This window comes from Mus caroli, chromosome 6 (assembly GCF_900094665.2).
Source record: "Mus caroli chromosome 6, CAROLI_EIJ_v1.1, whole genome shotgun sequence".
Classification (NCBI taxonomy): domain Eukaryota; kingdom Metazoa; phylum Chordata; class Mammalia; order Rodentia; family Muridae; genus Mus; species Mus caroli.
In genome coordinates this window covers 103,741,700-103,753,554 of record NC_034575.1, presented here as the reverse complement: position 1 = coordinate 103,753,554, position 11,855 = coordinate 103,741,700, and the positions used below count along the sequence as shown (strand labels likewise).

The 11,855-nt window shown below is 43.8% G+C and overlaps 1 protein-coding gene across 13 annotated transcripts in view; it reads right to left on the bottom strand.

The window, feature by feature from the left end:
- Itpr1 (inositol 1,4,5-trisphosphate receptor type 1) overlaps nt 1-11,855 on the bottom strand; it is a 336,899-nt gene that overhangs the window by 163,945 nt on the left and 161,099 nt on the right. For 7 of the 13 annotated variants that reach the window (XM_029478976.1, XM_029478977.1, XM_029478980.1 and 4 more), the window contains 10 exons: nt 11,484-11,644; nt 11,026-11,167; nt 8,248-8,406; nt 7,957-8,129; nt 7,115-7,234; nt 5,554-5,748; nt 2,944-3,195; nt 2,310-2,451; nt 1,438-1,618; nt 253-440 (listed from right to left, as the gene is read on the bottom strand). In XM_029478976.1, the coding sequence (XP_029334836.1) occupies nt 253-440; nt 1,438-1,618; nt 2,310-2,451; nt 2,944-3,195; nt 5,554-5,748; nt 7,115-7,234; nt 7,957-8,129; nt 8,248-8,406; nt 11,026-11,167; nt 11,484-11,644 (1,713 nt within the window). The remainder of the gene's footprint in view (nt 1-252; nt 441-1,437; nt 1,619-2,309; nt 2,452-2,943; nt 3,196-5,553; nt 5,749-7,114; nt 7,235-7,956; nt 8,130-8,247; nt 8,407-11,025; nt 11,168-11,483; nt 11,645-11,855) is intronic. The other 6 variants (XM_029478978.1, XM_029478985.1, XM_029478982.1 and 3 more) reach the window with 1 other exon arrangement.

The window sequence follows — 11,855 nt, the reverse complement described above, 5'->3', positions numbered from 1 at the left end:
GAATGGGTGGGTAGGGAAGTGGGGGGCGCTATGGGGGACTTTTGGGATAGTATTGGAAAGGTAATTGAGGAAAATATGTAATAAAAATATTTAAAAAAAAAAAAAAAAAAAAAAAGGAGCAATTCTGAAACGATATATAGGGATGAGTTAACATTTTTGCTATTTTTCCCAGAATGCCTTGGGCCTCTATCAGAGCAGAGAGGGGAGATATGAAACAGAGACCACGTGAGCATCTTGTTCCTTGCACCACACCTGGAGTATTTCAATGATCTTCAACTTGGTGTCCATGACCATGATGTCCTCTTTCTCTGGCTCTGCCTGCTTCACATTTCCTTCAGGGGCCGCAGCCATGGGAGTCATGGGCAAGAAGCCTCCTCCCCGCAGCACCACCTGGGTCATCAGCTCCCCAACGCCATGGATAGATCTCATCACGTTACTGCCTAGAAAAGGCCAAGTCAGACCACGGTCATGACATCTTTGGAGAAAGCCTGAAGGCTCTGATTAGGGGTATGGGCTTTTTTTAGGCAAACTATTTAACACATCCCTGTCAAGATACATTCTCTTGACCCAAGGAACCCAGAAAGGTTAACAAGCATGGCAAATTTAAGACTTCTGAGATGAGTGGAACATCCTGGTTTTGACATCTCCAGTGGGGTGTTGCTGCTTTACCGATTTCATCACCAAATTTGACTCAGCACCAAAGACATGTGCTTGTCATTGTACACAGAATAGGAATGTAAGTTAGCAGGACACAAATACTGCTGCTTCTAACCAGAGCTGCTTGGTTTTGAATGCATTATGTCACCTCTGAGTCTCGGTGTCCTCACACAGAAAAGAGCTCTATACCAGAACTCCATGGTATATATAATGCATGAAAAATGGTATCACACAGTACTTGGCAAATAGGGAGAACCAAGTCAAATGCCTTTTTCATCCTACTTAAAGAAAACCAGCTAAGCATAAGACACATCATAATTATCCTATGCCTATTCTGACCCCCCTAATACAGCATGAAATAAACATATAAACAAGGATTTTCCTATTCACAAGTGGAAAGGAATATCAAGATATAAGCTTGCGCTTTAGCTCATCATATAGGAGTATCATCCTCAAGTGTCTCAGAAGCATGGAACACAGATGGCAGAGCATGGGCTTTGGAGGAGCAAATGGTCAAAGCACAAGGCAACCTTCACACTCTTCAGTAAGACACAAAGAAGGACTCTAGACAGAGGCAAAGGGAAGAGTAAATTGCTGAGAATGACCATCAGTGATGGGCACTGGACTTAACGGAACTCTTCCAGACTTTATTTCTATTGGTATGCTCCCAATGGTGAGAACGGATGAGGACAGGACAGGATGTCACATGATAGGCATGGCATGAATGAGACAGCATGGGCTGGGAGGGCATCTGTCAGCACAGACACTTCAGATACTCACTCTTCAGCTTCTCCTCATCATTGTTACCTTTATTCTCTTCTCCTTTTGTCATCTTGCTAATGGGGAAGATAGTGGTCACATGGACACAGTCTAAGATTGCCAAGAGGATCTTGGTTAATCGGAGAAGGTCAGAAAAGTTGTAGAAACCAAAGTATATGAGATTCCTGGCTAAGTTCACAACCTATTGCATTTAAAAGAAGAAGAAATTAGTATTCATTGGCCTGTGTTCTCCTCTTCCACTTGATCCTCATTAGCTAATCATGATAGATTGTGTCCTCCTTTATGGTCAGAGAAGGCATACATCTGGATTTCTGTTTCTGATGAAATTGTATTTTGTTTCACAATGAAGAAAAATAAGAAATGAAAGCTTGCACACCCACCCATCTACCTGGATGACTAGATCATAAAGCAATGGGTCTAATCAATTGATATTCTGACTTCCCAAGAATATACCAAATCATAACAAGTAGGAACACAGATAAAGGCACTTCGAGTCTCCAAAATATCGTGCCTAAAGAGTGACAGTGGTCTTTGAAATTATTTAATGTAAAAGTAACAAAAATGTATGTTCCTCAGATGATGAGACTATGACACATCCCAAGCATGAACTTTCTCTCCTAATACTTTCAACAAAAAGTGCAGAAGCTCTGTGACACTCTCCAACTTTGCATAATTCACCTTCGGTGTTTCTATGAAGCTAAGTGTCTGGTAACTCTTCTATTTTGTTGAAACAAATCTGACCCAAATTCCTTTTGTGTTTCAAAACGATAGCATTGTGATACAATCACCAAGAATTAAAATACTTTCTACTTAGTCCACAGAAAAATGAGCACTGATAACAAAATTTGAGAGAGCATCTCACCATGCCTTACCTCAAACGTGAGCTTGTTTTTCTCCTTATCAGAGAAGGGGAATCTTTGACACACCACATCTCTTAGGTACTCCTCCACAAACTCCATCGTCTGCGCAAACCTCTCTTTAATTTCATCTTTGGATGTTCCACTGCTGTCATAGCTGAGAGGACGAGACAGGGTGGGGGGACTGTCAAGCTCTTTGCATCCAGGCCTTCTTAGGCTGCTTAGCCTGCAAAGACCGCATCCCCTAACCCGGACCAGACTTCTGCTTCCTTCCTTAGCATGTACACTTACAAATCTACCTCATCATGTTTACTGCCTGTCTTTCCCCCAGTATAATAGAGGTAGTTTTCTAGATTCTTCACTAATATTCCCCAGTCTTGGGACTTAGTACAAATTTAGATATTTGCAAAAGGAAAGAGATAAACCAGAGATAGTAAAAATGCACCCTGGCATCCTGTTTTCTTGAGGAATTAAACACTATTTGCTAGCTACACAATTCTATTTAAATACTGAAGGAAAAAAAAGTTCTTCCTTCTCTTATGATTTCACTAGGTCACCTATGTGGCTTCTCTGCGGCTGCACAGAACATTAGAATCGTGGGGTTTTGAAGTGACATAAGAGCTCTTCAGGGAGCTGGACCCAGACTTACTCATCAATGGCGATCTCAGAGGGAATTTCTGACCACAGTCGGGCATATTTCACAGGTGTCACCTGCTCCTGGGGATCTCGGTCCACATGCATGTGAAGCATGAGGCGGCAAAAGGATGCCCTGAGGTCATAGGGGAGGTTCTCGTCAGACATGCAGCGGAGAATGAGATCAACATCCAGCTGCCCAGAGATTTCATTGATGGCCAGGTACTGGCGGTCCAGACACATCCTTGCAAAGAGGTTCAGCTGATATCTTGGGGAAAAAAAAAAAACAACAGAAGGCTTACACTCAAGACATCACATACTCACTCATGTTTTATGGAGTGACATATGGCCATCACACTTCTATACCAACATCCCTAAATGATTGTAATACACATAATTTTGGATTCTGAGCTAAGGAGATGGAAGAAAAGTTTATAGTATGCTAGAGTAAGGGTCAGCACCCCATAGTCACACATCTGTCTAGCTATGTTAAAGCAATCATGTCACATGATTACATTCACCATCTTTATCTTATAAAATAGAAAAATGACAAAGCCTGAAATGATTATCTTTCTGCTCCCCACTTTCTCTCTGCACCCCTGTATTTCATACAGTTCAACAAAGGCCATGCAGGAAACGTAAAACATATGGCTCATATAAAGTATAATTAAAAGTCTACAATGTCTTTAGCGTCTTATATAGTGAAAGCTACTAATGGTAAAAATGTTGATGGAATCATGCAATGTAGTACTGCTTACTAAAGTTAAAAATCCGAGTTTCCATCAATTCATCTCTTCACAGGGAGTAGACACTCATGTATACACAAAATTAAGTGAGGATGTGCCCTCACATGAAGGACTCAACTAGGACATATGATGGAATGCCAACAGAAAGTGACATATTAGCACATGGAAGGCATGCAGCAGTCAAAATTATAGAAACAGTCTACTTCTATTGACACTGAAGTTATATTTTCATATGTATTTCAGAAACAATACTGAGGAGACCTTTAGAATGGTATCTGGTACCATTGACATAAAATCTGTGCAAGAGAAAGCGCACACATGCACATGTGATATAGTGTAAACACAATAAGGGGGTGCTGCAGAGATGGAGCTGCAGTAAAAAGCACTCTGTGTTCCTACAGAAGACCTGGGATCAGTGCCCAGCTTTTCCACGGTGGCTCACAACCATCCACACCTTCAGTTCCTAGAGATGCAAGGCCCTCTTCTGACCTACCCGGCAGTGAGCATCCATGCGGTGATGCACGAACATGCATGCAGGCAATGCAGAAAATAAAATAAAGTCTAAAACCATAACATACAGTAATAAAAAAGACTACCATGTATATAAATACAAGGAACTAGAATATAGGAGTAAGGAAAGACATTTTAACTGTAAAATTTTGCTTATCTTGTTAGGAAATATCAGAAGTACTAAGGTTTCTTCCCTTTTCTTTCACAAGTATCTATCAGTCAACTTCTCTTCCTTTTCTTTCCTTTCCCCTGCTTCATGTGGCAAAGCTATGTGGCCTTGGGGCTGGGGCCAAGACTAGGAACTAAGGAGGTCAAGAGAGGTGGGCAGTGGTGATATACAGTGGCGTACACAGGCAAACAGATGGACATCCCAGGAATGACAGACCGCAGCTGGAGGGTGACAGGCAGAGTGCATCTGTGGTTTTAGGGCAGAATCGAAAGCACATACTGAGCATGCCTGTTTTGGAAATGCACCAGACCAACATTTTGGGAACTACATTGTGTAAACTTCATCAGTTGAGTTTTGCTAATCTGAAAATCTAAAATGCTCCAAAGTCGGAATCCTTCTGAACATCATGCTTGGGCTTCCCACAGTTCTCGGTTTCAATCTCAGAATTTGTAGCCTAGGGCTACATGATTTGGATTAGTCCAAACCCCTGCTTTTTACCATAGGTTTGCATACATGAACACCGATAAATAAATTATGAGAATACAGGTGTGTGCACACATATGGAGACATTTTCTGTTTCTGCAAATATTCGGGAAGACTGGCACTATTATGGCTATTTTAAAGATAAGGACTCTGGGACACAAAGCCAAATTCAGCCAAAGCAGAAAGGCTAGTTAAGAGATGAGGATTTGACCAGATGCAGCATGGGCCCACAGCTGCCTGCTGCTGACTGTGTTATATACAGGCTGTGCTGTTTATGGGTCAAGTGTAACAAAGGCTGGTGCATGCTCTTGTCCTTCCTATGACATGGACACACAGAGATAACATTAGACTATGAGTCCATGGCATCTTCTACTTAATCTTCACAAAGCACACATCTGACTTTCCATTGGACAATCTTACTGCAGGGCACCACTCTACGACTTAGAACAGTGGTTCTCAACCTCTCTAATGCGCCAGCCCTTTAATACCGTTCTTCATGGCATGGTGACCCCCAACCATAAAATTATTTTTGTTGCTACTTCATAACTATAATTTTGCTACTGTTATGAATTACAGTGTGTGTTCTGACTGTCTTAGGTGACCCCAGGAAAGGGTTCTTTGACCCCACCCCCAGGTTGAGAATCACTGCCTTAGAGTCACCAACAAGAAAACCATATGCCCCCACGTGCTGCGGCTGTCCAGCAAGCCTCCCACTCACCTGTAGTAGCTGAGGATGTCCCTGTCTTCCTTCTGTCCCTCTTTAGCATCTTGCGCCAATTCCCTAACACTCTTACTACGGATCTCTTTGTTGCTGTCCCTCCAGAACAGCCACACCTCTTCCTCATCTTCCCCGGCTTCCAGAGCATTCTCTCCAGTGGAAACGCCTTCAAACTCAAAACGAGAAAGAACCAACCTATGAAAGAAGAATAGGAGATAAGAGTTCAGTTTTTATGAAATCCTTTGAAGTCTTGCCTCCCTTCTAGCACAGAGACACACAGAAAGCCACTTTGTTCTTTCTTTCTCCCAGTGGCAGAGCCACAAAGATCTGTGTGGTCTTGGGATTTCTCAACTAGCACAATTTTTCCTCCCAGTAGACATTTGGCAGTATCTGTAACATGTTGGTTGTCACAATGCTGGGAGATGCTACTAAGATTGTGTAGCCATAATCTAGGGATACTTTTGCAAACATCTACAGTGACAGAACATTTTCTGCCATGAAGTCATCTAGCCTTAAAATGTCACGGTGCCAAGGTTGAGGCACTTTGCATTAACACAAGTCCCCAAATTAAGTTACAACTAAGGAAAAAAACTGCACCACTTGATTTCACCTTAATTCTTTTAATACAGTCTACACTGCTCTAGTACAGTCACCAAAAAAATGCTCTTTTAATAAAAGTAAATATCCACTATTACCAAAATAGTAATAATAGTAATTATGATTAGTATCCACCATAACTATAGTATAGTACTTATATATATAATAATTATAATAAGCACTACTTAAACACTTTTCCAATTTTTTTTTTGTTGTGTGCTACAATGGATGTGTATATGTCAGTGGACAACTTGTGGGTTCTCTCCTCTCACCATGAGTTTCCAGGGAATTGAACTAGGCTCTCAGGCTTAGCAACAGATGCCTCCATTCTCTGAGCCACCTCACCAGCCCATCATACTTTTGAACAGTGATAACTTACAACTCCTCCCAACACTGAATTAATACTAACACTGGGTATTTGTTAGCATCATTTACTTTTTTTTAAAGATTTATTTTATGTCTACGAGTACATCGTTGCTATCTTCAGACACACCAGAAGAGGGCATCAGATCCCATAACAGACGGTTGTGAGCCACCATAGGGTTGCTGGGAATTAAACTCAGGACCTCTGGAAGAGCAGTCAGTGCTCTTAACCACTGAGCCATCTCTCCAGCCCTGCATCCTTTATTTTTTAACGAGTGATAGAACTTCAATGGCTCATCAACTCTTTAAACTATGTGTCAAATGCTCTCTGGTGGGTTTATACAACTTTAGAGTATAGAGAGTAAGTGACCTTCTGTACAGAAGATACTATGTACAGAAGGTCACATCAAAAGCCAGCTAAACCACAAGCTCAACAGTTCTCTTAAGCAAGGCCTGTGAAACAAAACTGAAATGCTACCAAAACCAACATGAGACCAGCTCTGCACAGAAGAAGGAGCTAGGTTTATTCCCCATGAGCATATACAGCCATTTGATATCAAATGTATCTCATGGTTAGCATATGTCCCCAGATGGTACTCACTTGGTCTCAATCAGGATGTCAGCATTGGTGGGATTCAGCACAGCTTTACAGATGAGCTCCTGCGTCACAGGGATTGACTTGTTCATGGATACACAGAGGTCAGAGAGGTAATCCAAGAACCTAACCAGAAAGCAAGCAAGCAGGATGCTGTACACATACCAAGCAGAGGGAGCCTGACTTCCTCGAGTAGACAAGTCCTACATTCTTTAACCTGGCTTATACCAGTTTCCTCATCCATCAGCAAAGACATAGTATATGGTTTCTAAGGGCTTTCCTGAGGATTAAATGTGAAGCCTCATAAAGACTGGACTCAGGAGATGCTGTAGAGAGGGAGTAGTGGCCATGTTTATAGCAGCATTGATGACTGTACTGTGAACTGCTTCCCACGTCACCTGAAATCTCGGGGAGAGAAAGCAGGAAGAGATAGGGAAGGAATGGGGCAGATTTGTGGTATGAGAGGATGGGAAGAATGCACTCAGATACAGGAAAGCAGCCAGGAGACAACTGAGTATAACAAGGGACATAGTGACAGTATGGGCAGGAGTCCTGAGAGCCACAAGGCCCAAAGAGCGAGTGAGCAAAAATAAATGTCTTTTACTGTGTGTCCTGCGACCGACAGCTCACAGATATTTACCCTTGCTCATTTAGCAAATGAGGGAGATCACTGGTAAACCCTGAAGTTGGGGCTGCAGCAAGGGGTCAGGTACGGCATTCCTGCCTCTACACATCACAGGGACACTGGAAACTGACTGCTGCCAGTCCCCAGGACGCAGTAGGGGACAGCTACAGTTCTGCATTTAGGTGGACAGAGGCCTCCTCTCGAGTCCCCTCTGGTGCCTCACCTGGGCTCCCTGTTCTTTCGCACCAGGCTGACAAACGTGTCAATCTCTGCCGCGGTGATGTGCTTCTCCAGGAGTTTCCTGTTGTTGTGGAGCAGGGCAGTGATGGTGTCTTCCGCCAGCACGTCATAGCCAATCTGCTTCTGCATGAAGCCAAACTGCTTGGCTATGTACTCCTTTTAGGGAAAGAAACACAGATCAACAGGGGAGATGAAAAGACATCGTGGTAATGTTAAACATCAGAAAAACTAGCAGAAGAGCCAACAATCACTTCCTGTCCATCTTGATCCCCACCTGGTTCTTCCTGTAGTCTTGCTGTGAGTGTCGCAGGACCCTGTAGCAGAGTCGGCAAATATGTCTGAAAGGAGCATGGCGCTGATCTCCCAGCTCCTCCAGCCGAAGCATTGGGCCATCCCCGCAGTCCGTGAAGGGGGCCTGCAACAGCTTGAAGATCTGTTTGTGAAAGAAAGAGCAGGCTGCCATCACTCCATGGTTTTGTTTGTTTGTTTGTTTGTTTATCTGTTTGTTTGTTTGTTTTGTTTTTCGAGACACGGTTTTTCTGTGTAGCCCTGGATGTCCTGGAACTCACTCTATAGACCAGGCTGGCCTCAAATTCAGAAATTCGTTTGCCTCTGCCTCCCAAGTGCTGGGATCAAAGGCATGAACCAAGACCGCCCAGCCACTCCGTGTTTTAAACTCTAACTCTTTCCAGGAAGGACACAACTATAGGGATAATGGGATTATATGAAAAGGTTTCTCTATCCAAACACATCAAGAAACTGACACCTGAATCTGCCAGTCAGCTGGGCTGGGCACCCACTCATTTATTTGTCCCCATACACAGGACAGAGCATTGTTTAGCTGCATTCAGGGAAGGATTAATGTTGAAATCACACACCTTTATGACTTCTGCCAGGGACAAAATCAAAATAGATTAGCATTGATCCAGGCACTAAAACTGAAGTTGGGAGGACTTGTTAGGCCAGGTGTCACACATGTCCACAGTTCAACTTTTGAACTTAGCTGTCTTTGCATGCACACACAGGTATAGGCTAACCTCAAACACTGAGCTGACCAGCAACTCCTGGGAGGAGACTCAGTAGGTATCATAACAGTTTGGAACTATCTGCCTAGCATCATAAGACTATCCGACCCCTTTCCTGAAAGGCAGTGTGACCTTGGCCACACCAACCAGAAGTCTTCACAAACAGGATGCAGTTAGCCAGCCTGTTTGTGGATTAAGCTATAAAAACAGCTATCATTGACAGTGCTCTCAGAGGGCTGCTGGACTTGATGCCTCCTGGACTACAATCCTGGTAAGACCAAAATGAATGTAACTCTTTGCGATCAGCCAGATGAACTGGCTCTCAGGAACACTGGGTAACCGTGCCAATCATGTCCACAGTAACCATGCCCTCTCCATGGGAGAACACAGAGCATAGTGTCTAAACTATTTCAGTTTGCTAAGGATGAAAACAGATAGCAGTTGCACATCAGGCGTACAGCTCCGTATATAAGTGACCAACACTCTTTTAGCCCCTCAAGGGATGGCTAGCATGGAAATGAACAAGGACGCTAAGCAAGAATTGTAATCTGGCTTTCAACACATGAAACATCTGGGTATGATTCATTCTTGGACTTCAAACCTTGTTGAAATGTGAATTTTGTCTATCCCAGCCCAACAGGAAGAAGGATTTCTACATGCCAAGTTTTCAGGGAGAACCATGGGGCTTTGGAGCTTGTCTCTCTTTTCATTTTGGTCACCAGCAAGGTCCAAGGAATAACTAAGCAAATCTCACAGCTTTAGAGAGGTGCACGGCACATGCTCAGAGTGTGTCCTCCACTTGGATTTGTCATGCTCCTCCCTCTAATTCATCCACTTATTGAAGTTAACACTGTCCATACTCAGAATCCTAAAGGCCTTGAAAAGCTCAAGGTAAAAGCCTGGTTCCCGAAGCGGCAGTTGTTGAGATGTGAGTCCTTAGCCACCAGCAGATTCATAGCTGAATAGATTTCATAGGAGAGGCATGTTCAAAGGAGCAAGCTCCTCTCTGCTCCCCCCATGCAGGGGTTAGCAGACCACATATTCCCCAACATCACGTATCAGAGCCCAAGAGTGACAGGGCTAGTGACCATGGACTGAAACTCCTGCAACTACAACAGACCTTTTCTCTCTGAGATTTTTTTTTTCCAAGCTGTGTCGTCACAGTGACAGGGCAGAAAGCTGACTCCTACAAGCCAAATGTCATCTAGATATTTCCTGTGAACTCACACTCCTTCTTCATGAAAATATTTAGAAGTGATCACTAAAGCTGTCCATGAGAGCTAATACAGGCCTTCTGTGTTTGTCAAGTACTGCAAATTCCCTAAACATCTGCAGTAACCGTAAGGAAATGTGGCACATTATATTAGTTTTGAAGAATGTAAAGGCGTCACCTGAACACTTCCTAGGGTACCTAACAGGTAAGTGAGCGCTCACTCAGCCCACGTTCAGCAAGTACAATGCCTGTCAATGGGACTGGGGCATTGAGTCACAAGAAGGCACGGAGAGCTGTACACATCTGAAAAGGCTGCCAGCTACATTGTGGCACCTATACGGTAGTCTGAACAAGGCAGAACACGGACACAGAAAGGAGGAGTGGGTGGAAGGCGTGGTGAAGAATGATGAATGACAGGTGAAGCAGAAGAGCTGGGGGGCAGAGAACTTTTCAGGCCATGATATTGTGATAGTGCACGCATGCCATTGTTATCTGTCAAAAACAAATCATGTATACCTCTAAGAGAGGTCCAAAAACTATAGACCTTGAGTGACAGTGATCTATTGACCTATGGTCACCCCTGCGATAAATGATCCATTTTGCTGCAGGATGTTGACTCTGGGGCAGGGGATACAGGAGGACACTCTCCTGTCACGTGTATTTGCTACACACTTAGAACTACTCTAAGAAATCAGTACTTAAAAGTCCATCCTCCGAGTCTTCGGGATGAAAATCATCCCTGTCTCTTTGTATGAGCAGGGATCCCACAGGCTTCTCACAGAGCCCACCCCAAAGCACATCATGGCTCACCGACCTGCTTGAGAATATTCTGTTCCCTCATCAGCTTCTGCCGCTCTCGGTTGGGCTTAGAGAAGACTACTTCAAGCACGTCTTGGCCAGAGTTAGTTCCACCCGTGACAAAGTAAACCAAGTCTTCCAACAGCTTCGTGACAGACCTTAAGAGACAGAGATTGCTAAAGTTAGGTTTCAAACTTCTACAGGCTAAAAGCCTTGCCTAGAAAGGTCCAGACTTTAAGAACAAGGTAAACAGAAGAGAACTCAGCTTTCTAGCAGCTGCGGCTAACTGAGCTGCATAATACAACGGAAACAAAACAAGACACATGAGAAGATAAAAGTGACCATATCTGGACATCATAAATTGAAGCTGCCCGCAAAAGCTCAGGCCTGACCCTCTCACACACAGCTCTGCAGTCTTGATGCTCTTGCTCCCAAGGGCTTTTCCCGTCTAGCCACCCGTGAGGACACCCTCACCTTCTCTCATTCTGGGTGATGGTGCCCTTTTCCAGCTTCCCAGCGATGGAGCCCAGCACCTTGCTGGCATCATTGGCAAAGTCCAGGTCCCGAACCTCAGCAGGGGAAACAGGAACTATGGCGAATGCTTCCTTGTCCTCCTTCAGGGGAGAGGTACCAATCTAAAAGGCAAGGGAGTTGGAGGATAACCTTGATTGGGAAAGTAAGAGGGTAATCAAACACTTTGTTTACAGGAGATTGGGCAATGCAAGGAACTTGAAGTTCTCTTAGCATTAATATCAAGTAGACATAGGAAGCTTCTAGAAGAATGTTCTCCAAATAGAAAATTAGTTTTGGGGGGAGACTGGTAAGTAGTAAAGTGGGGAGGTATTT